This window comes from Cetorhinus maximus, chromosome 5 (assembly GCF_964194155.1).
Source record: "Cetorhinus maximus chromosome 5, sCetMax3.hap1.1, whole genome shotgun sequence".
NCBI lineage: Eukaryota > Metazoa > Chordata > Chondrichthyes > Lamniformes > Cetorhinidae > Cetorhinus > Cetorhinus maximus.
In genome coordinates, this window is record NC_135883.1 from 59,179,690 (window position 1) to 59,204,392 (window position 24,703).

The following is a 24,703-nucleotide window of genomic DNA, read 5'->3' on the forward strand; positions in this document are numbered from 1 at the left end:
ACAAACCTTCTCATAACAAATACAATTTGCAAAATCGTTGTGATAGCATGGCCAAGTTTCCCTCTGGGATTTGGTCAGCCTGGCACATACCACCTGCCATATCTTAACACCAGTATGGTTGTGGCCATGCAAGGGAAGATGGAAAAAGAGCACAAGGAGGTGGGGACCATGTTCAAGGCTCTTCCACTTCGCATCTCTTGCCCGTACCCCCTCCAAGTAGAGTCCCACATGATGCCTCTTGCGCCGTTGGCCAAGCCTGACCCTGCACAGGTGCGGGTAGGGCAGTCTTTGGTCAGCTGTGCCTTGTCAAACATTTTGCTGCAGAGAGGACTGGAGTTGCAGGAGGTGGAAAGTGATACTTGCTCTACATCCTTGGAGGAGAAGCAACAGGAGGAGGAGCAGGATAAGGTGGGGCCTGATATAGCCAGGATGCCTGCAGCCAATCACCTAGCTGCTATAAAAGTCAGCAACAGGCTCATCCAGGCACAGTTCAGCTTAACCCGAGTGTGTGAAGACATATGGCACTCCAATGCTAAACTCAATGCCCCATCACCCCGCCACACATCATTGCCACAGTCAATAATCCCTCCATCTCACCTACACCCTTTGTTCATTCTCGACAAGGCTTGTGGCCATTTGGAAGGCGGGAGACAACAATGGAGCTGACTGCACAATGGAGGCTTGGAAAAAGAAAATTATGATTCATTAGCATTTTCAAATACTTTATCACACTGGCATTGTTATAAACATCTAAGTGAATCTCCTTGTGCAAATCAAAAGTCTTCCTCTTCCATATCTTCTTACTTCTATGTGGTGCTACCACTATGGCTTCAGTAAAGCTAGAAGCAGGCTGCATTCCCTTGCTTTAACAGCTGAGATGCCCGTGGCAGACATCCTCTGGGGTTTGGAGCCCGTGAGGGCCAAACCAAAGGCTGCCCTACCCGCACCTGTGCAGGGTCAGGCTTGGCCAACGGGGCAAGAGGTAGCATGTGGGACTCTACTGGGACCGGTGGTGGGCATTGGCGGGGGGAGGGGGGGGGATGAGAAGTAGAAGTGCCTTGAGCAGGGTTATCACCTCCTTGTGCTCTTTTTCCATCTTCTCTTGCATGGCCCATGCCCATGTCACAGCTACTGAAGAGCTGGAGAGCGGTTTGCCTCACTTCAGAGAGGCGATTGTTATGACTAGGTCTGGAGGGTGAATATTCTTCTCTTTTCCACTCCAAGGTTGGTTATAACAGAGTTTGAATTTTTAGAAAATTGTGATTTTTCAATTAAATACACACTTGACTGTATGCAAAGCTATATGAAAAAACAAGCTAGCCAGGTCTCTTGTGTTAATAAGTCATTCAGGTAAAGGTATAAGACTTACTAAAACATCCCCAAATCCCACGACACACACGGATACTAGTGTGCAAAACAGAACAAGTTACAGTGTAAAGGGGGTGGAGCTGATAAGAGTTAAATCTCATAAGAAGGAAAAAAGAAATATACGTTCCACAGTTCCTTTGATGGTTTTGAAATTCTAGTGGTTTTGCGGCTCTGCAAGGTATTTGTTTTTCTGGAGATAGCCTCTTTTAATTGTAATCCATCTTTTCCCGAAGTGGATGCTATGGCACTTGAAGCTTTTTTTGATTAAAATTCTCTATCTCTGTGACGTGTTCCAAAATGTAACAGAAATAGGATCCTGAACTTGAGAATAGTAGGGAGAGAGACAGATGATGTGATGTTCTGCAGTCTTCTTCTTGATGTTAACGATGCATTCTGCAAACAGTCATTTGCTGTAACAGACAAACTTCTAATCATAACAAAAACAGAATTACCTGGAAAAACTTACAGGTCTGGCAGCATCGGCGGAGAAGAAAAGAGTTGACGTTTCGAGTCCTCATGACCCTTCAACAGACAACGAAACTTCTAATCATTGCTTTTCACAAGTGGAGTTCTGATCATGTGAGAGCTGGTTATTGACACACGATGATGGACAATCCATATTAATGAAGGATAAGGTGGGGCCTGAAGGAGTTTCGATTTCCCATTGTCAAAGTAATTAAGATGCCATTGAAACAGATAAGGGGTCTTTTGCACCCTCCCTGCATAATGAGTTTCATTAGCCCTTCTTTGTTCCTGGCAGTTACTGGAGTCAAAAATCTGGTGGCCAATTGAACTTATGTTTTGCAGAGAGTTCAGACAATGGCAGGTGTGAAGTCCATCAGGGGAACTGCTTAGCCATGTTCTGCTAATCCACTTTCAGAGGCTTCGAGGAACCTGGCCAATTTGCAGGTCAGGAGACTTCTGCCCCCATGTTAAAAACTAGTGTTTTTGCAGTTCTAGCTGTTTCTTTCCTTTTTAAAAACAATCCAAGGCATTATACCAGGTGATGAAACTAAAGATCAATATTCCACATTGCACACGACACATCCTCTTGACACGATGAATAACCAAGGCAAGGCTTTCCTCTGTCCTATTTAAACTGGTATTCTGAGCATGCAGAGGCCAGCGTGTGCTCAGTTGCTTGCCACATCTGATGCTCTAGATTGAAGGCCACAGTATTCATGGTGGTGCACATCAGCACAAAGGCTTGAGACATCATTGTGCTCATGCTAGAGACAAATTCTCCCAGTCTCTCTCCAATGGTGCACAATGTCTTTGGAAATGCTGACAGAGCCTCACATATTTTTATTTTGCTGCTCCACAACTGTCCTCTTCGTGGACGACCCCTCAAGGCTCAGCATCCACATCCAGCTGAGCAGAGCTTATAAGAACATAAAACATGAGAAACAGAAGCAGGAGCACACCACATGACTCCTCAAGCCTGCTCTGCCATTCAATATAATCATGCTGATCTTCTGCCTCAACTTCATTTTCCGGCCTGTGCCCCATAATCCTTGACACCCTGAGAGACCAAAGGTCTGTCAATCTCAATCTTAAATATATTCAATGATGGAGCATCCATTACCCTCTGAGTTAGACTATTTCAGAGATTCGCAACCCTCTGAGTGAAGAAATTTCTAATTTCAGTCCTAAATTATCAATCCCTTATCCTGAGTGTGGCCTCGTGTTCTAGACTCCCCAGCCAGGGGAAACAACCTCTTTAGTGCCTATCCTGTCAAGTACTCTCAGAATGAGATCACCTCTCATTTCTTCTCAAAATCCAGAGAATAAAGGCCTAATTTACTCAGCCTCTCATCATAGGATAACACTCTCATCCCAAGAACTAATCTAGAAAATTTAACTTGAGGGTCCTGCATCCTCCGATGGTGACTTTCATTGCTGTATCTCTCTTCAACACCTGCTCCTTAAGTCAGAGCTCCCTGGATGAGGAAAGAGATAGAGAGTACAATAAAGCAACAAATAGGTGTGTATCACTGATGTAAGATTGTTAATATAAATGAGAACCAGGCCAAATATAGATATTGCAGGGGAGAAGTGAAGAAAGAAATAAGAGAAACAAAATGAGAGTATGAGAAGAGACTGGCAGTTAATATGAAAAGGAATCCAGAAGTCTTCCAGAGGCATATAAACAATAAATGAGGTAATGAGGGTTGGGGCCAATAGAATCCAAAAAGGAGATCTATCCATGGAGGTAAAGGGCATAGCTGAGGTACTATATGAGTGCTTTCAAAAAAAATTCTTTCACAAGATGTAGCCATTGTTGGCTTGGCCAGTATTTGTTGCCCATCCCTAATTGCTCTTGAGAAGGTGGTGGTGAGCCATCTTCTTGAACTGCTGCAGTCCATGTGGTGTAGGTACACCCACAGTGCTGTTAGGAAGGGAGTTCCGGAATTTTGACCCAACGACAGTGAAGGAATGGTAATATAGTTCCAAGTCAGGATGTTGTGTGGCATGGAGGAAAACTTGCAAGTGGTGGTGTTCCCACGCCTCTGCTGCCCTTGTCCTTCTAGATGGTAGAGCTCGAAGGTTTGGAAGGTGCTTTCGAAGGAGCCTTGGTGAGTTGTTGCAGTGCATATTGTAGATGGAGCACACTGCTGCCAATGTGCGTTGGTGATGGAGGGACTGAATGTTTAAAGTGGTGGATGGGGTGCCAATCAAATGGGTCGCTTTGTCCTGATGGTGTCCAGTTTCTTGAGTATTGTTGGAGCTGTGCTCATCCAGGCAAGTGGAGAGTATTCCTGACTTGTGTCTTGTAGAAGGTGGGCAGGCTTTGGGGAGTCAGATTCACTGCAGAATTCCCTGCCTCTTAAATGCTTTTGTAGCCACAGTATTTATATGGCTGGTCCACTTCACTTTCTGGTAAATGGTAACCTCCAGGATGTTGACTATAGTAATGTCATTGAATGTTAAGGGGAGATGGTTAGATTCCCTCTTTTTGGAGATGGCCATTGCCTGGCACTTGTGTGGCGTGAATGTTATTTGGTGCTCATCAGCCCAAGCATGAATTGTCCAGGTCTTGCTGCACATGGACATGGACTGCTTCATGGGCTTCTGAGGGAGTCGCAAAAAGTGCTGAACCATGTGCAATCATCAGGGGATATCTCCACTTCTGACCTTATGATGGAAGGAAGTTCATTGGTGAAACAGCTGAAGATGGTTGGGCCTAGGACACTATCCTGAGGAACCCCTGCAGCAATGTCCTAGGACTAAGATGATTGACCTCCAACAACCACAACCATCTTCTTTTGTGTTAGGCATTACTTCAACCAGTGCAATTATCCCCCTGATCCCCATTGACTTCAATTTTACTAGGCTACTTGATGCTACACTCAATCAAATGCTGACTTGATGCCAAGGGCAGTCACCCTCACTGCACTTCGAGTTCAGCTCTTTTGTCCATGTTTGAACAAAGACTGTATTGAGGTCAGGAACCGAGTGGCCCTGGCAGAACCCAAACTGAGCATCAGTGAGCAGGCTATTGCTGCCTAAGTGCCACTTGATAGAATTGTTGAGGACACGTTCTTCACTTTGCTGGTAATCAAGAGTAGACCGATAGGGCAGTAACTGGCCGGGTTGGATTTGTCCTGCTTTTTGTGGACAGAATATAGCTGGGCAATTTTACACATTGCCAGAGAGATGCTAGTGTTGTAGCTGTACTGGAACAGCTTGGCTAGGGGTCTGGTAATTCTGGCAGTTTACAGCTGCCTTTACCAAGGAAGAAGATGCTGCCAAAGTCATAGCGAGAAAGGAGGTAGTTGAGATGCTGGATGGGCAAAAATTGATAAAGAGGAGGTATTAGAAAGGCTGGTTGTACTTAAAGTTGATAAGTCATCAGGATAGGATGGGATGCATCCGAGGATATTGAGGGAAGTAAAGGTGCAAATTGCAGAGTTACTAGCCAGAATTTTCCAATCCTCCTTAGATACAGGGTTGGTGCCGGAAAACTAAAGAGTTGCAAATGTGACACAATTTTTCAAAAAAGTTATGAGGATAAACCCTACCAACTAATGGCCAGTCATTTAACCTTGTGGAGCGAAAGATTTTAGAAACAATAACTGGGGACAAAATCAACAGTCACTTAGACAAATGTGGGTTATGTAAGGACGACTAGCAAAGATCTGTTAAGAACAAATCGTGTTTAACTAACTTGCCTGAGTTTTTGATAAGTTAATAGAGAGAATAATGCTGTTGATGTGGTGTACGAGGACTTCTAAAAGGTGTTTGATAAAGTTCTACATAATAAGCTTGACAGTAAAGTTAAAATCTTTTGAATAAAAGGGAAAGTGGCAGCATGGATATAAAGTTGGCTGAGTGACAGGAAACTGAAAGTAGGGGTGAACGAATGTTTTTCGGATTGGAAGAGGGTATATATATTGAGGTACCCCAATGGGTTAATATTAGAAACACTGCTTTTCATGATTTGTATCAAAGACCTAGAATCCCATGACTCTTTCCTATATTCTCTCTTCTGCCTTCACATCCTTCTTAATATGTGATGCCCAGAAGTGGATGCATTACTCCACTTGAGGCCAAATCAACGTTTTATAAAGGTTGATCATAACTTTCTTATTTTCTACTCTATGTCCTTGTTTATAAGGCTCAGGACCCTGTATGCTACAAAAACCACTTTCTCAACCTGCCCTGCCACCTTCAATGATGTGTGCACATATATCCCAAGTCCCGCTGCTCTTGTATCCTCTTTAGAATTGTATCCTTTGTTTTATATTGCCCTCTTCACTCTTCCTACCAAAATGAATCACTTCAAACTTCTCTGCATTAAATTTCATCTGCCACTTTTCTGCCCATTCCACCAGCCTATGTTCTCTTGAAATTTATCACCATCCTTCTCGCAGTTCACAATATTTCCAATTGTGGTATCACCCGCAAATTTTGAAATTGTGTCCCATACTTCCAGGTCTAGATCATTAATACAGGTCAATAAAAGCAGTGGTCCTGGGGAATCCCCCCCACTCTGCTTTCCTCTAGTCCGAGAAACAACCGCTCACCAACACACTCTGTTTCCTATCACTCAGATAGTTTTGTATCCATGTTTTTACTGTCCCTTTTATTCAATGAGGTCTAACTTTGTTGACAAGCCTGTAATGTGGCACTTTATTAAATGTCTTCTAGAAGTTCATGTATACCACATCACAACATTACCCTCATCAACTCCCTCTCTGTTAGTTCATCAAAAAAAAACTCAAGCAAGTTAGTTAAACATGATTTGTTCTCAACAAACCTGTGCTGGCTTTCCTGAATTAATCCACATTTGTTCAAGTGACTGTCAATTTTGTCCCAAATTATCATTTCTAAAAGCTTTCCAACACTGACGTTAAACATACAGCTTGGCCTGTAGTTGCTGGGCTTATCCTTGCACCCTTTTTTTGAACAAGGGTGTAATGTTTGCAGTTCACCAGTCCTCAGGCACCACCCCTATATCAAAGAAGGGTTGGAAGACTATGACCAGTGCCTCTGCAATTTCCACCTTTACTTCCTTCAGTATACTTAGAAACATCTCATCTGGTCCTGGGAACTTGTCAACTTTAAGTGCAGCCAGTCTATCTAATACCTCCACTTTATCAATTTTAAGCCCATCCAATTTCTCAAAACTACTTTCTCTTTCAGTATGACTCAAACAGTGTCTTCTTCCTTGGTAAAGGCAGATGAAAATTACTAAATTATTACCTCTGCCACATTCCCTGCTTCCATGCAGCAATCACTATTTAGGTCCCTGATCAGGCCCACTCCTTCTTTGGTCACCCTTTACAATTGATATGCCTATAGAAGATTCCCTTCTTCAATAACTTCTAGCCACGTCTGCTTGGTTTATGAGGCTGGCCTCTTCCTCCAATCCAATGGGAACAGTATTTCTCTTTGGGCACTCATTGCTATCAGTATGGTCTCCGGGTAGGAGCATCAGAGAACCAGGTAGGGGGTGGGAGGCAGCCTTCCCAAGTTGCACATCAATCTTCTGCTTGCTTTATCCTCAGTTACAGGCTGAGATCCACTCTGATCTCTGTCGTGAATGCTTTAAAAAGAGGTCCTACAATTGACAGGTGTGCTTTTTTTTATTCTTTCATGGGATGAGGACATCGTTGGCAAGGCCAGCATTTGTTGCCCATCCCTAATTGCTCTTGAGCTGAATGGCTTGCTCGGCCATTTCAGAAGGCAGTTAAGAGGCAACCACATTGTTGTAGGTCTGGAGTCACATGTAGGCCAGACCAGGTAAGGATGGCAGATTTCCTTCTCTAAAGGACATTAATGAATCAGATGGGCTTTTACAATAATCAACGATAGTTAACATGGTCACCATTACTAAGAGTAGCTTTACATTCCAGATTTTTAAATTAAATTCAAATTCCACCAGCTGCCATCAAGCCACACTCTCTGATTGATCGGGAAACACGGTAGCACATGCTAATGCCAGGGCTAAGTTCAAGGGTCTCAGCAAAGCCTGGTCCACAAACTATTGGGTTCTTGCTGGTTTCACCCCATCCCAGCTTCCATTAGGTAAAAATTCTGTCCCAAGTGATCAAGCCACAGGACCATAAGGCCATAAGACGTAGGAGCAGAAGTAGGCCATTCGGCCTATCGAGTCTGCTCCATCATTCAATGAGATTATGGCTGATCTGATAATCCTCAACTCTATTTTCCTGCCTTTTCCCCATAACCCTTGATTTCCTTAGTGATTAAAAATCTCTGTCTATCTCAGCCTTGAATATGCTTAACGAACCATCCTCTATAGCCCTCTGCCGTAAAGAATTCCACAGATTCACTACCCCCTGAGAGAGGAATTTCCTCATAAGTTTCTAAGGTATCAATTGTTAAAGGATAATTAAAATTAGGAACAACTATTACTTTTACTTCCTTTTCACTTTAGTCTTTCATCATATGTATGTCTCCATTTAACTTACAGAGAGACATAAAACGTACAGTAAGAAATCTAGTATGAACTGGCACTTTGTGCAAACAGATTCGAACTGTCAGTTGTGTGAACCTTGCCAAGGCAGTTCAAAGAAATTGTTTTTAACACACAAATTAAGATATATCCCATGACTAAAAACATGATTAGCACTTGAGACAAAGCAATTAAATGCAAGCACAGTTCAAAATAATAATATTCAGAGATAAACAGAGGATATGGACAAAGGAATTATGATTTAATAAGTTATAAATAAGTATGTTTGCAAAATTAGTTCCCCTTGGAGAATGCTTGAGAGAATTTGGAAAATATTCAGGGGTTTAAGTGCTCTCTGACCTCTTTCAGTGCTGCTCTGTACATTGCTACAAAGTGAGCAAGAATGGTCAATTGGATAATTTTCCCTTTACTCCCTATGAAGTGCTTGGAGTCTGTTCTGAGATATCTCCCAACAGAATAGATGAGATCTGAAACTCTACAGTCAAAGTTTATCCATATTCTGCCAACTACGCTGTGCCCACTGTCCCACCTTTACAGCTTACCATTTTAAGACGTTCATCCTTTGTACATGTTCAACCAAACTCTAAAATAATTATTTACCAAAAAACTTTGCCAGACAAGCCCATGTTTAATAATTTGGCTACCTTTTTGATTGTGGGATCTAATAACCTACTCTCAACTCATCAAACTCACTGCTTTTATGCTTGCTTTGCAAACAAGATCTTGCAAAGGGCACAATCTATCACCAAAGCAATAATAGTGAAAGTTTCTAACCAGTGCTATCCAGGAAGCATTTCTCACACCATGCACACTTTACATAAAAATGGTAATCCATCTAGGGCAAAATCAAGCTGAAGTTTTCCTTTTCCCCAAGAATTTAAATTACTTTTAGCTTAACTGCCAAGGAAGACTGTCTGGCAATTGTATTTTAAAGACATAGGAGAGAAAATAAATATTTTCCCATTGGAGTGTAGGACCTACCAAACTTAAGAGTGCACAATTCATTGGCTTTATATGCAAATTAATCACTCTTAGTGTCACAGACACTCATGAAGGCCTTTTCCCAAAGGGGAAAAATTGAACACTTAACTGTAATAATTACACTTAACAAAGTAGCTAAGTCAGAGGAAAAGGCTGACCTGTAAAATACTTCTGAACTTAAGGTAATGGTAGAGTTTTTGTGGACAGATCTTTTTGCTTCTTACACAGAGGGAAAAATAATTCCCATATAATAATTTGCAGCTTGGCGAATTGTCAAAAAAATTATCTGAACTGGTTCCAGAATTACTTCAGTCATGAATCTGCGACATTATCAGCAGGCAACACATCATTGACATTAAAAATAAAAAAAAATCGTAGTTGGGACGCATTACTAAAAGTTCTGGTATATGCTATAACCTGTTTTCTTAAATTTAAATGCATTGTCTTATGATGCCTATCCTGCAACTTATTGTCTGACATGTATCCAGTGCCATATGACAGGTAGAAAGATATTATAAGGTTTTCAATTTCTGACAGCACTTTACCAAATTACCTGCAAAACATGATACAACCAAGGCAAATATCTTGAATTTACCACTTACCAACATTTTAGCCATGAATATGTATTTTTCTTTTAAGTGCAAGACACAATCTATTAGCATTATGGATTTTCTTTTTTATTAAGTACAATTTGATGAATGTGTTAATTATTTCATAGAAAATCCTGTCAGGCATTTTCCACTATATGCACTTTTTGTGCATTCTTCCATTTCTAGCTGTACAATGTTCTCTAGCACGTAGTACAGGGGAAGCCAGAATGATTTCTTCTGTCTATTCATAGGTCCCCACTTGAAGAGTTGAAAGGGAATTACTAGTGGCTCTGTTATTGGCCAATCATCTTTCTTTGGAGTTTTGGTAAATTCAGTGTGGGCTGGACAGAAACGTACTCGTGTTTCTATGTTGTCTGAGAGTGACCTCCCTGGTGGAAGATAACTGACAGCTCTGAGGGGAATACACAAATACAACACTTCAACAATTCCTGTCAAGTTATTATAAAAAGCGGCATTGATTGAGTCAGATACAGCAGCTTGCAGAAACGTGCATAAGGCTTCAGATAAAAGGGCACTTTCAAGCTGGGAAACCAAGCCAGTGGGGAATTGTGTTTGCTTTACAGCATTGTCTCTGCCTGCGCAACACAGACTGAAAGACTACAGGAAGTAATACAGAACCTTATTACTCCAGTTTTGACAGAACATCAAGCAGTAACAGTTCACAGTGCTTTGTACTTGGCATTTTAACCACAGAATTCCAGAGGATAAAAGCACAGCAACTGAAAAATTCTTTTGACAGATCTTTAAAAATTCTTGGATTGCATTTAATATACAAAGGACTCACTGCACTTTGAACGGACACAGAAAATGTTGATTTCTTCTCTGTTTTTCTTCAGCTGCAGTCTCTCCCTGGGAACAGGGTTTCACAAGGGTATGGATAACACTGGAAAAAGGCATTATCAAATACAGCATGGGCCTTGCAGTTATACCTTTTTGCTTCCCGAGGTGGACAACTGCCGTTCGGTGGCAAATCACTATGTGCCTAACACGGTGCAAAGGGACTCTCCAGAAACAGATAATGATGGCTCTTTGCAAAGGCTTCAGCAACTTGAAAATATAATGGAAAACAATACACAGTGGCTGCAGAAGGTAGGCTAATCATTTTCCTCTTAGAAAAGTGAGACATTCTTTTAGCAGTAAGGTAATTTTTGAAAAGAAAAAGAAATGTATCAAGTACGTAAACTGTGACAAGCATGAATATAAAAGTGTTGGTCTGATATACAGACTACCGATGGAGTTTGCTCATTTGCTTTGCCACTCTATTAAAACTTAGCCTTGTGAGCTATGGCAGCATTGTTCTTGTGCTTGGGAATTGGCAAAAGCATCAGCATTTTACTTTGGCTAATTTTATATTGTTTAGTACTGTTTTGGTCAATATATGTTTTGGGTGCAGTTCTTATTAACCACATATGACCAGAACAGCAGCCCAAAATAATGTATTGGCAATAACTCAACCAAAGTTGTTTAATTGTAAAATAATCAAAAAATATTTTTTGAAGTAGTTCCAAGATGGTTTTCTTCATAAATCTCTTATTGATCAAAATTATCAGTGCAGTGCTTTCAATAAATTCTGGCTGAGAGATACCATGATTTCTTTCCCCTCTTTCTCCGGAGATCAAATCCCACTGTAAATTATGATTAATGACCTAAATGAAAATGGCTTGGCACAAGTGGCCAAGTTTGTAAGTCTGTAAATCCGCATGTGATATGGCATGATGTTAACACAAGTTTCGCTTCTTTATTCCCATTCCCTTCCCAAGAGAAATGCGAATAATTTTGTAACATAATTTTAATAACTAAAAGGTAAAATATGCAGACATGAAGATACATGGAGTGCTTTGTGCCATGTGCAAACTATTTACTGATCAAACTGCACCCACAGAAACATGTTATTTGACTGTTCAAAAGCGCCAAAATAATTGCGTTCATACTACCAAGGTGCATTTTTCTTTCAATACATTTAAGAATAGCCTTAAGCAAATAAGTGCAACATTTTTCAGCATTTATATGACATTTTTTCTACCCAAGCACTTTATGATTAAACTTTGTAAATGTAGCAAGAAATTCTACTCCAGGTAATATATTTTTAAGAGCGCCTCTTTTCTCCTCACACCTCATGCTTAGATGGCCAAGATGTTCGATAAGTTGCGCCAGGTTCCCATCAACATGGTTGGAAATTGTTCACTAGGTGGTATGCAGAAATGGCTGAGGGTAACTGCATGCTTGATTTTTTTCCCCCAAATTCTGCTTTGCTGTGAAATACCTGGCCTCCATTCTGCAATTCCCTACAGCAGATTCATAGATAGTTGGAGCAGTGTGTGAAGAGTCACTGATGTATCTAGCAGTATTAACTTTTAACCCTCTCTGTTTTAATAAGGCTAAAAATAGCTATATAATACCCAGTGAAAGCTCCTTACACTTCTGGGCCAAAATATGTTTGGACATAAACCTTTTTTATTAACTATTATATTGATGTCATGGTGCAAATATATTGCTGGGACTGGGTCAGATTAATACAAAGGAGCAATGAACTTTAACATTGATTATGTGAACTGTGCTGTTAATTTTTGTTAAAGAGACTAGCTTCTACAAGTATAATGGTTATCAAGAGATTTCTACAGATATGAAAAAGGTATCTAAATGCATGAAAAGCCTTACCATTTAAAGCCAGAGAAAATAAGAAAAATATTTAAGTAATTGTATATAGTAGCACCTAAATGGAGGGAAAAATAGGTTTATTCTGCTGTTGGCACAAATAAATGTTGTATTTTATTTGGTAGGAATGACCAGGATCTGTGCACATTGTTATACATGCTGCCATTTTACACCTCTATGTAGTTCCTCTTTCAAGTTTTGTATGTATCAAGTAATGGCCTTTATTCTTCTCTCACTACATTCTAATAGTGATATCCCATTTGTATCCCTGTAGTATACCAACATGACTCCTTCAAGTGGTACCTGTAGGTCATGATTTCATCTTTATAAACCATAAAAAAAAACAGGAGGTAGCTATTTGGTCTATCCTACCTCTGCTGACTTTTTGAAAAGGCTATCCAATTAGTTCCACTCTCTCACCCTTCCCCAAAGTCCTGCAAATTTGTTCTTTTCATTGCAGATATCCAATTCCCTTTTGAAAGTTACTATTGAAGCTGTTTCCACTGCCCTTTCAAACAGTGCATTCCCGATCATAAAATCTTGCTGTGTAAAAATAACTCACTCCACAAATTAAGATTTTTTTTGGTAACATACTAGTTAAAATATTTGCCCTTTGAGCCCTAAACAAACAGGATAATAACTGTCAAAACAGTGCTAACAGAAATTCTACCCAAATACGTAACCCCCCTGGTAAGTCCCTATCTCAGCTGAGTTCATAGGGAGAGTGACTTGAAGAGAGGATGTGGGGAGCAGGGTTCGCAATTGCAGTGGGAAAACAAATAAACCCCAATCTTTCTAGTACAGCGTGCGACACTGTACCATGGCAGAGATCGCAAAGCGAATGTTTCGTAAACGGATTAATAAAAGTTAGATGTTAACTCTGTGAAGAAACAGTAGGGTTCTATTCCTGAATAACTTTCACTGCATTGTTTGTCCGTGGTTGTGCTGTGATCGCTAGACACAAAAATATTTCTTGGTAACGTCAGCGGTATTTTGCGCAAGTATTCTTCAAAGATAGTAATTAGAAGCACAGTGCCACAGCATGTAGAATGGGAAGCTTGGAAAAAAGAAATCGCAGCAATTGCAGGGACCTAGGACAAGATTCCTTGCCCACCTTCCTTGGGTGGGAAACAGTGTGTGTGGGACAAAGATTTTTTTTAACAGGAGCAGTTAAAAAGTTTTTGATGTCACAGCTTCATAACTACAAAACCAAAGTTGGCAGATGTATTTTTAGCAAACCAGAAAGTTCTCAAGAAAAAAGGATTTTGTTCAACTGTTTCCTGTGGTCAGTTGCAAAATACTGGCATAGTCATAAGTGTGGCAATTAGCCAAGTTAGAAGAATTATATACAAAAAAAATCATAGAATATGTCTAGTATTTCCCTTGATATGTAAGATTATTTCTAATCATTATCCCATGTTTACTCTGAAGAAGGCATCAATTCCTTATGGGGGATAATTGGATAACAGTGTAATTATGAATTACATTGTAAGGACATTGTTTTGGAGAATTTTCTTCATACAGAGAGTTGTTGGAGCAAAGAAGGCTTTTCCACGTAGAGTGGTAAAGGCCAATAGCACAGCACCTTTAGAACAACAGTTGGGAAAATTGTGAAGCAGACAAGTTACAGGGCTATGGGAAGTAAACAGGGCTTTGTGATTAGGTTTGAATTGCTCGACACACAGTCACAGAATTGACACAATTGACTGAATGGCCTCCTTCTGTGCTGTAAACCTTTATGGGCTGAAGAGTCTCCAAATTACACTGATAATTGCTGCTCGAGTTCAAATGCATCACCTCTTCAGAATCATTGGTTTTCCAAAGAAACACTCTCCTCCGTTACTCTGAGCCTGCTTGCAAGATCAGTTGGCACTAGAATGGCTGATTTGTAAGATCCAAGCTTCTCTACTCACTCAACTATGCCTTAGCTGGCAGACACTCAACACACCCAAAAAAGCTGGTCAACAATGCTCCTCCAACATGATTCCCCTATTACAGTGGTGGTTATTAAAGAGTCAGCAGGCGCTCACCTCAGCAATGTCAACAGCAGCCTTTACTGTGATTAGCATAGCAGACTTTAAAATCAGTAGAGAACATATCTGGTTAAATGGTGCCCTGTGCTATTAAGCAAACTGTTTGCAGAATCGAATCAGCAGCAGCTACATTTAATGTGCGATCTGCTAACCCGCAGGGGATCCCATTTAAACAGCCAGATTCTGTATCCCTTTCAATGCTGGAAGCTTCACAATCCTGATCTCAGCAGAAGTCGTAAATTGGACTGCTAGTGTTGAGAGCCTGTTGCCCTTAGTGCTCACTTCTGTAACACAAGGGGGTTGTGGTTGTTGCTATCCTACTTTGTCTTGTTCTCTCAGATTCCACAATTTGAGCAACATTTGGGTAATTGGGAGAGCTAAGTTAAAGAGAAATAAAAGACTTGCATTTATATAGTGCCTTTCAGTACATCCCAAGCTGTTTCACAGCCAATAAAGAACTTCTGAAGCTGTAGTCACTATGTAATGTAAGAAACATGGCAGCAAAATAGAGCACAGCAAGGGCCGACAAACTGCAATATGATAATGTCTAGATAATGTTTTTATGATGTTGATTGAAGGATAAATATTGGCCAGAACACTAGGGATAACTCCCCTGCTGTTCTTCAAAATAGAGCAATGGGATCACCACAGAGAGCAGGTGGAGCCTCGATTTAATGTATCATCCGGAAGATGGTATCTCCGACAGTACAGCACTCTCTCAGTGCCACATTGGAGTATCAGCTGAGAGCTTTGTGCTCAAGTTTTGGAGTGGGATTTAACCCACAATCTTCTGACTCAGAGGCAAGATTGATACCAACTTTGCCATGGCTGACACCTGAACTGTTAACACATGAACTGCTAGCAGGGGTAGAATGAAAGAGATGAGTGAAGGCAATAAAAGCATAGACAGCCCATATTCGCACAGGTTTCCCTTTATCTATGAAAATTCACATACGTGCTTGACATGACAGATAATTAAAGTCCTATCGCGTATCTATATATCTGCATCAGAACATGAAATGTACATCATATAAAAGATTTTTTTAATGATTATTTATATTTTGCTAATAAGTATGGTCTAAAAGAACAGTGAATACGGTAAATACTTAACACGTAGATTCTAAAAAGATATGGCTTTTAAGACATGGAACAACCTTGTTCATAAAACGCACAACTATGTTGTTAGCCGCTGCTAGCTATTAAGAAAAGAAATCCTTTCAAATAGTTATCTCCAAGGGGATCTGCTGCCCATGTCTGACATGTAAGGAGACTGGAATTTAAATATTGCTTCCCTTGTTCTATCTGCTCAAGCAGATGGCAGCCTGTCAGCTTAAATAATTACTGCAAATATTGATAGATTGCTGGATTTCACAAGGGTTAACAATACCTGATGTCACTGGACAAGAATTAAAACATTTCCAAAATACGCTCCAGAGAGTGCATAACCCAAATATTTATACAACAACACATAGCTGTAATGATAATCTCTTCATCTCGACAGGCAGTCCCTTACTGCTGAGTCAGATCTTTCCTGTTTAACACTTCTTCAGCTTGCCACCTGTTTTATATCTATAGAAACTAGTTTGCAGAAAATTTGGACTAAAGGTTACTTTATTATTTGATCTGCAATGTAATTCAAAGTAAGGGAACAAGATAATGAATTAAAATTGGCATTTAACAAATATCTGGCACTGACAACTAAAATTATATCAAGTAAATATTTTCATTTTATATATATATAATTTGGCAATGTTTCTATCAGCATTGCACTTAATATAAAACATTGGTTCCAGGGCAAAATATAAACCACATTACCTACCAGAAAAATATTGCCAATATATTGTCGTGAGCAGTAGCGTCGTCAAATAGTCACTTCATCAGCAAGGTTTCAGAACAACAGGAGCTAATCTATTTGACAAATATAAATATTGCAGCGTTTATTTTGTCTTGTCCCTGTTCCTTTTGAGTTGTCACTGAAAGATTTTGACAGCAATCATTCCTACCGTGAATGCTACAACTGTCCAAATTCCTCAAGTAATTTTCCCCACTTGTTCCCTTCTTCGCTAAGGTTATTGTATACATTTAAAGTAACATTTACAAAACAAAGCTTACATCAAAAAGTTACAGGCTTCAGAAAAAAAACACTAAATTTACCCCTAGCACTGGTTATTTGATGTTAGAAATGCCCATCTAAAGGTCCCCCTGCACAGGCCTTGCATTTTAAGTTGAGGCACTAAGGTTTTCCAGCTATTATGGACAAAGACTCCATGTATAACAGAGTGACACCTAATGGGAGCCGCAGTCTAACTAAGCTTCCCTGGAATTACAATACACAGAGTGCATAACACACATCACATGAAAACTGAATAGAAGACTTACACAAATGCAAAATACTACAGATGCTGGAAACCTGAAATAAAACTGAACATGCTGCAGCATCGGTGGAGAAAGAAACAGAGTTAATGTTTCATGTCGAGGACCCCATATCTGCTGGAGAGCAAAGTAGAGGTGGAGAGAGGGAGAAGGAAGAGAGGGGTGGCAAGAAGGAAAGAAAGATTGAACACTTTCTGTCAATCCCATTATTAGGATCTATGGTGATAATTTGCATAATTTTTGGCTGGTTAAGTTTTATTTTCAAAACAGTAGACAACATCAAACAAGGAAGGAAGGGGATAAGAGCATCAAGAATACAAAAAAAACACATTTTTAATCATTTTAAGCTGTTAAAATAAAAAGTTTGCACCATCATTAGCAATGAGTTTTTATTGTGTTGCTGGGGTTGGGGTGATGTTTGCACTGGCAGCACTGTGGCATATAGAGAAAAGACAGTTAATATCTTAAATGTAATTTTAAGTATTTCTATCATGTGTCTGTCATGTGGTGTATTCCTTCATTAAATTTCCTATATTACAATAATAGGCTTAAGTGGAACCATGATAAACAATAGAAATCACACTTGAGATCTAGGATTATGAGCAATAACATAGCATTTTTTTTTATTCATTCATGGCATGTGGACGTTATTGCTCATTCGTAATTGCCCTCGAGGAGGTGGTGGTGAGCTGCCTTCTTGAACACTGAAGTTCATGTGGTGTAGCTACACCCACAGTGTTGTTAGGGAAGGTATTCCAGGATTTTGACCCAATGACAGCGAACTAATGGCAATATATTTCCAAGTCAGGATGGTGAGTGCCTTGGAGGGGAACTTCCAGGTGGTGGTGTTTTCACGCATCTGCTTCCTTTGTCCCTCTAGATAGTAGCGGTCATGGTTTTAGAAGGTGCCGTCGAAGGAGGCTTGGTGAGTACCGGCAGTGCATCTCATAGATGGTACACATTGCTGCCACTGTTCGCCAGTGGTAGAGGAAGTGAATGTTTGCAGATGGGGTGCCAATCAAGTGGGCTGCTTTGTCCTGGATGGTACCGAGCTTCTTGAGTGCCATTGGAGCTGCATTCATCCAGGCAAGTGGAGTGTATTCCATCACACTCCTGACTTATGCCTTGTCGATGATATACAGGCTTTGGGGAGTCAGGAGGTGAGATACTCGCCACAGGATTCCTAGCCTCTGTGTCACAGTATTTACTGCTAGTTCAGTTCAGTTTCTGGTCAATGGATGTTGAGTCAAGGAGTCAGCGATGTCAAGGGGCAATGGTTAGGTTCCCTCTTGCTGGAGGTGGTCATTGCCTGGCACTTGTGTGGTGCGAATGTTGTCAGACCAAGCCTGGATATTGTCCAGGTCTTGCTGCATTTGGACATGGACTGCTTCAATATCTGAGAGGTTGTGAATGGTGCTGAACATTGTGCAATCATCAATGAACATCCCCACTTCTGACCTTATGATGGAAGGAAGGTCATTGATGAAGCAGTTGAAGATGGTTGGGCCTAGGACACTACCCTGAGGAACTCCTGCAGTGATGCTCTGGAACTGAGATGATTGGCCTCCAACAACCACAATCATCTTCCTTTGTGCTAGATATGGCTCCAACTAGCGGAAAGTTTTCCCCTGATTCCCATTGACTCCAGTTTTGCTAGGGCTCCTTGATGCCACAGTCGGTCAAATGCTGCCTTGATGTCAAGGGCAGTCACTCTCACCTCACCGCTGGAGTTTTTGGACATCAACTAGCAATTGTTATTGCATGCACAATAACATTCCAGCTGGCACAATCTCTTCATAATAACTGAATGTGATTTTCAATAATCTACTTGAATGGCAGTATAATGATGCTACATTTTGAGCGTAAGGGGCATGTAGAATATGCGTTGTTTGACAAATTTAGTTTATTTTTTTGAGGACAGGAAAGTGTCTATGGATGCTGTTTATATTTATTACAAAACAGCATTTAGTAAGGTTCTGCAAAAGAGATTATTCACAGATTGAAAGTGCGTAGAATTGGAGGTAACCTTCTTACATGGCTTGGTAGTTGGGTGAATGGTAGAAGACAGAGTAGAGATAAAGAAAGCATTCTTTGATTGGTGAGTTGGGATCAGTAAAACATAGATATGTGTATTTGGATGAAGGAATAAAAAGTCATATTTCCAAGTTTGCAAATGACACCTATTCAGGGAGCAGTAAGTTACAAAAAGAATAAAGACAGGTCAAATGAGTGGGCACAGCTATGGCATTTGTGTTCAATGTTAGAATGTGATGTTGTTATTTACTGTTTGGTTAAAAGCTTCAAAACCAAATTTTAATTTGTGCAATTTTTGCCTGGTTGTCACTGTAGACCCGACTATTTGGGTTGACAGGAGCATATTTGTCATCTTCGCCTTCCTGCCATCCCTCTCTTTGTTAATTCATTCTGAAGCCAGATGGTGAAGTAGAAAACCAGTTTCCAATTTTTTTTACTTAACACTAGATTTGTTTACAGAGTGCAACATTATACATGTCTGCCTCCTCCCTAACCAACACCCCATACCCCAGAAGTTTCCCTTTATTTGTGCTCAAGGTACTTAATCAATCAATTCCCTTCACCTGTGTATCCTTAGCCTTAATAATACAATCAACATACTGTTATGATCCTAGACCAGACCCTCCAAGGTTTTGATAAGATCCATTTAGTGACCAATAACATTTTGTTTAAAATAGACAACATTTGAGATTCAAGACACTTACTAACAGAATAAACCCACACGCTTCCACAGGTTTTGAACAAACAAAAATAAACTTTACTACACAAGTTCAAAAGGGTAAAACAATTTATATGTCTATCTTATACCCTAACATTCAGGGCTAATATGAGGTACATGTGAATTAACAGGCAAACTGTGGATGAAAACACCACACTATACAATACATAGCAAATGCAACCAAACATCTCCCACGGTTTTTATCAACATTCCACCCAGACTTAAACATTGTGAATCAACCAATCTCGTTGAAACTCAGTCTCCCTGATAAGAGACTCCAAACATCTCACTTTCAAAGATCAAACCTTTGAATTCCCTCAAAGCCACTCCAACTCAGGCTGCCTCAATGACTGCACACTTCCCAGGGTTTCAATTTCAGCTCCCGAGACTCTGTTCCCCTGGACTTCTGAGTCACATTCCAGCCTCCACTTACTGGCACAATTTCAGCTCTTTAATAGCCAACTAGCTTCACTGGGCTGGCACTGTCCCTGGATTTCACAAGCTCCATACTCCCCAGGTACACAAAGCTATAAATGGCTCCCAAGGCTGTTTCTGAGCTGTAACCCTTTCCAGCACGGAACCAGTGACCTTCTGCCACCTTCTCAGTCCCCCAGGACTTCTCCTGAGCCCCAGTTGCACAGAGCCATCAAATGGCTTCGAGAACTTTTCCTGAGCCACAACTACACAAAGCCAGCTAACAGCAACTGATTACGGGATTACGGAGGCATGGCTGTAGGGTGACCAGGGATGGGAACTGAACATCCAGGGGTATTCAGTATTTAGGAAGGACAGACAAAAAGGAAAAGGCGGTGGAGTTGCATTGCTGGTTAAAGAGGAAATTAACGCAATAGTGAGGGAAGATATTAGCTCTGATGATGTGGAATCTGTATGGGTAGAGCTGAAAAATACTAACGGGCTAAAAACGTTAGTGGGGGTTGTATATAGACCCCCAAACTGTAATGGTGATATTGGGAATGGCATTAAATGAGAAATTAGAGACGCATGCAATAAAGGAACATCTGTAATTATGGGTGACTTTAATCTGCATATAGATTGGGCAAATCAAATTGGTAACAATACCGTAGAGGAGGAATTCCTGGAGTGTATACGGGATGGTTTTCTGGACCAATACGTTGAGGAAGCAACTGGAGAACAGGCCATCCTAGACTGGGTATTGTGTAATGGGAATGGAATAATTGGCAATCTAGTTGTGCGAGGCCCCTTCATCAAGATGGAGAGTGACGTAGTTGACTCTGAGACTAGGGTCCTGAATCTTAATAAAGGAAACTGCGATGGTATGAGGTACAAGTTAGCTATGATGGATTGGGAAATGTTACTTAAAGAGATGATGGTGGATAGGCAATGGCAAACATTCAAAGAGCACATGGGTGAACTGCACCAATTGTTTATTCCTGTCTGGCGCAGAAGTAAAATAGGAAAGGTGGCCAAACCATGGCTTACAAGGGAAATTAGAGATAGTATTAGATCCAAGGAAGAGGCATACAAATTGGCCAGAAAAAGCAACAGACCTGAGGATTGGGAGCACTTTAGAATTTAGCAAAGGAGGACCAAGGGATTGACTAAGAAGGGGAAAATAGAGTACGAGAGTAAGCTTGCGGGGAACATAAAAACTGACTGTAAAAGTTTCTATAGGTATGTGAAGAGAAAAAGATTGGTGAAGACAAATGTAGGTCCCTTACAGTTAGAAACAGGGGAATTTATAATGGGGAACAAAGAAATGGCTGACCAACTAAATACATACTTTGGTTCTGTCTTCAAAAAGGAGCACAGATATACCAGAAATGTTGGGGAACACAGGGTTTAGTGAGACGGAGGAACTGAAAGAAATCAGTGTTAGTAGGGAAACGGTGTTGGAGAAATCGATGGGACTGAAGGCCGATAAATCCCTGGGGCCTGATAATCTACATCCCAGAGTGCTTCAGGAAGTGGCCCTAGAAATAGTGGATGCATTGGAGGTCATCTTCCAAGATTCTATAAACTCAGGAACATTTCCTACAGGTTGGGGGTATTGGGTATTGTTGCAGTTCACCCATGCACTCTTTGAATGTTTGCCATTGCCTATCCACCGTCATCCCTTTAAGTAACGTTTCCCAATCCATCATAGCTAACTCGCGCCTCATACCATTGTAGTTTCCTTTATTAAGATTCAGGACCTTAGTTTCAGAGTCAACTACGTCACTCTCCATCTTGATGAAGAATTCTATCATATTATGGTCACTCATCCAATGCTTGGGACCCCAGCTATTTACAATATATATTAATCATTTAGATGAGGGAACTAAATGTAATATCTCCAAATTTGCAGATGACGCAAAGCTGGGTGGGAGGGTGAGCTGTGAGGAGGATGCAGAGATGCTTCAGTGTGATTTGGACAAGCTGAGTGAGTGGGCAAAAGCATGGCAGATGCAGTATAATGTGGATAAATGTGAGGTTATCACTTTGGTAGCAAAAACAGGAAGGCAGATTATTATCTGAATGGCTATAAATTGAGAGAGGGGAATGTGCAACGAGACCTGCATGTCCTCGTACACCAGTCACTAAGGTAGGCATGCAGGTGCAGCAGGCGGTAAAGAAGGCAAATGTTTTGTTGGCCTTCATAGCGAGAGAATTTGAGTACAGGAGCAGGGATGTCTTGCTGCAATTATACAGGGCTTTGGTGAGACCACACCTGGAATACTGTGTGCCGTTTTGGTCTCCTTATCTGACGAAGGATGTTCTTGCTATAGAGGGAGTGCAACGAAGGTTTACCAGACTGATTCCTGGGATGGCGGGATTGACATATGAGGAGAGATTGAGTTGGTTAGGATTATATTCACTGGAGTTCAGAAGAATGAGGGGGATCACATTGAAACCTATAAAATTCCACCAGGACTAGACAGAGTAGATGCAGGAAGGATGTTCCCAATGGTGGGGGAGTCCAGAACCAGGGGTCACAGTGTGAGGATACGGGGTAGACTATTTAAGACTGAGATGACGAGAAATTTTTTCCCCCAGAGAGTGGTGAGTCTGTGGAATTCACTACCACAGAAAGTAGTTGAGGCCAAAACATTGTATGTTTTCAGAAAGGAGTTAGATATAGCTCTTGGAATGAAAGGGATCAAAGGATATGGGGAGAAAGCGGGAGCAGGCTATTGAGTTGGATGATCAGCCATGATCATAATGAATGGCGGAGCAGGCTCGAAGGGCCGAATGGCCTACTCCTGCTCCTATTTTCTATGTTTCGCTGCCTGGGGCCTGCTATCAGCAGCAACCTTTTGTTATGGCCCCTTCCCCTGCTGCAGAAGATTCTATTTCCCAGCAAAAACACAGATAAATTGAAACCACAGAACTTTCTTAAGCTCCACCCATCTCCACGATGATGTAGCCTTCCAGCGCTCACTGAATGCTTTTAAATTAATTGTAGCTCTAACTCCCAAAACAAAGCAACTCCCTAGGCTGCATTTCTTTGCAAGTAGTGTAGACACCTTGTCTCTTATTCTCCAGCTAAGTAAGTCCACCTGCGGTTTCATGATCTTACCTTTCTAGCTATTAACCCCTTAAGTTAACACGGCCACAATCTTTTAAGTGTAATAGTCTTCAAGCTGCTTTAGTTGCATTTATCCCATTTTTTACAGTTAAACCTTAATCTTCCCAGAATTAAAAATTACCTCTAAACTATTACTATGAACCATGAACTAGGTATTTATACCAATACCTTTAACACCATTCCTTCTTCCTCTCTCCCTTCCTCACCCTCGCCTTCTATATCTCCCTCTTGAGCAGGTATACACATGTTGTGACATTTGTGGTGATCAGCTCGGCATATTGAGAGACCATCCGCTTCAGATCAAAAGAAACACAAATCAGAATATTTTCTTCATGGTGAGAGATTAGGAGCTATGGAGGAGCAAAGTGATTTGAGTGCCCATGTGCACAGATTACTAGAAGCAAGTGCAAAGGTACAAAAAGTAATCAATAAGGCGAACAGAGTGTTGCTATTTATCTCAAGAAGGGGCCTTAGAACTCTGTGATCAGTTGTCTGAAAGAAACTGGCCTTTCAGAAAAATAGGCCATGTTGAGAAAATCTTCACCTAGCAACTGAGCACAGTGGCAGAGTGTCATCAAGAGGTATTGATAACTTTTGCTCATGCCTTTGATCCCAGGAATTCAGATGAGACCAGGGAAAATGCTGGCCAGTGGGAGGAAGTCCCACTCCATAGATATTGTAGCTAGATATTGAGATTCACAGGTTTACAGTGCAATTGAATTTAGTGTACAGGTAAAGTTATTACACCTTACTTCTGCATTCATGATTTTTTGGGCCATCTTAAATTGAAAGCCAATCAGATGCTAAGTCAAGATGCACGGAATTTTGCTCTGTTTACCCCAGTGCCAAAAGGAAAATTGGATTCTTAAGATTGAGAAAATGAACTCTCTGATGAGATACTGAGTCATGCAGACCAGATTCACAACCCTCTGAGTGAAGAAATTTCTCCCCCTCTCAGTCCTAAATGGCTAACCCCTTATTCTGAGTTCTAGACTTATGTTCTAGATTCCCCAGTCAGGGAAAACATGCTCCCAGCATCCACCCTATCAAGCCCCATAAGAATTTTGTGTGTTTCAATTAGGTCAACTTCTCATTCTTCTAAACTCCAGGCCTAGTCAACTCAATCTCTCATCATTTCAGGAATCACTATCGTAAAATTGCATTGGACCTCTAAGGCAAATATCTTCTTCCTTAGGTAAGGAGATCAAAACTGTAAAAAAGTTCAATTTTCTAACCCTAACCGTCTCCTCTTCACCATGTATGTCCAATCTCTCTACACCTCCATTCTCCACCTGGACAGTCTCTCCGCTTGGTCCTTGAATGAAGGCCCAACCAGGTTCCACTGACCACTACCCTCCTTCACCTTGCTGAACATGTTCTCTCATTAAACAATTTCTCCTTTAATTCATCAATTAAATCTTCTTTCAATTTTGTCTACTATAA

General features: G+C 40.8%; 2 protein-coding genes across 3 annotated transcripts in view; one reads left to right on the forward strand and one right to left on the reverse strand.

The window, feature by feature from the left end:
* Positions 1 to 24,703, reverse strand: part of mcph1 (microcephalin 1) — a 370,028-nt gene that overhangs the window by 93,043 nt on the left and 252,282 nt on the right. The window lies entirely within an intron of this gene.
* LOC144680669 (angiopoietin-2-like) overlaps positions 10,216 to 24,703 on the forward strand; it is a 105,717-nt gene continuing 91,229 nt past the window's right edge. For both annotated transcript variants that reach the window (XM_078541906.1, XM_078541907.1), the window contains exon 1: positions 10,216 to 10,989. In XM_078541906.1, coding sequence (XP_078398032.1) covers positions 10,708 to 10,989 — 282 coding nt within the window. In that variant the 5' untranslated portion in view covers positions 10,216 to 10,707. The remainder of the gene's footprint in view (positions 10,990 to 24,703) is intronic.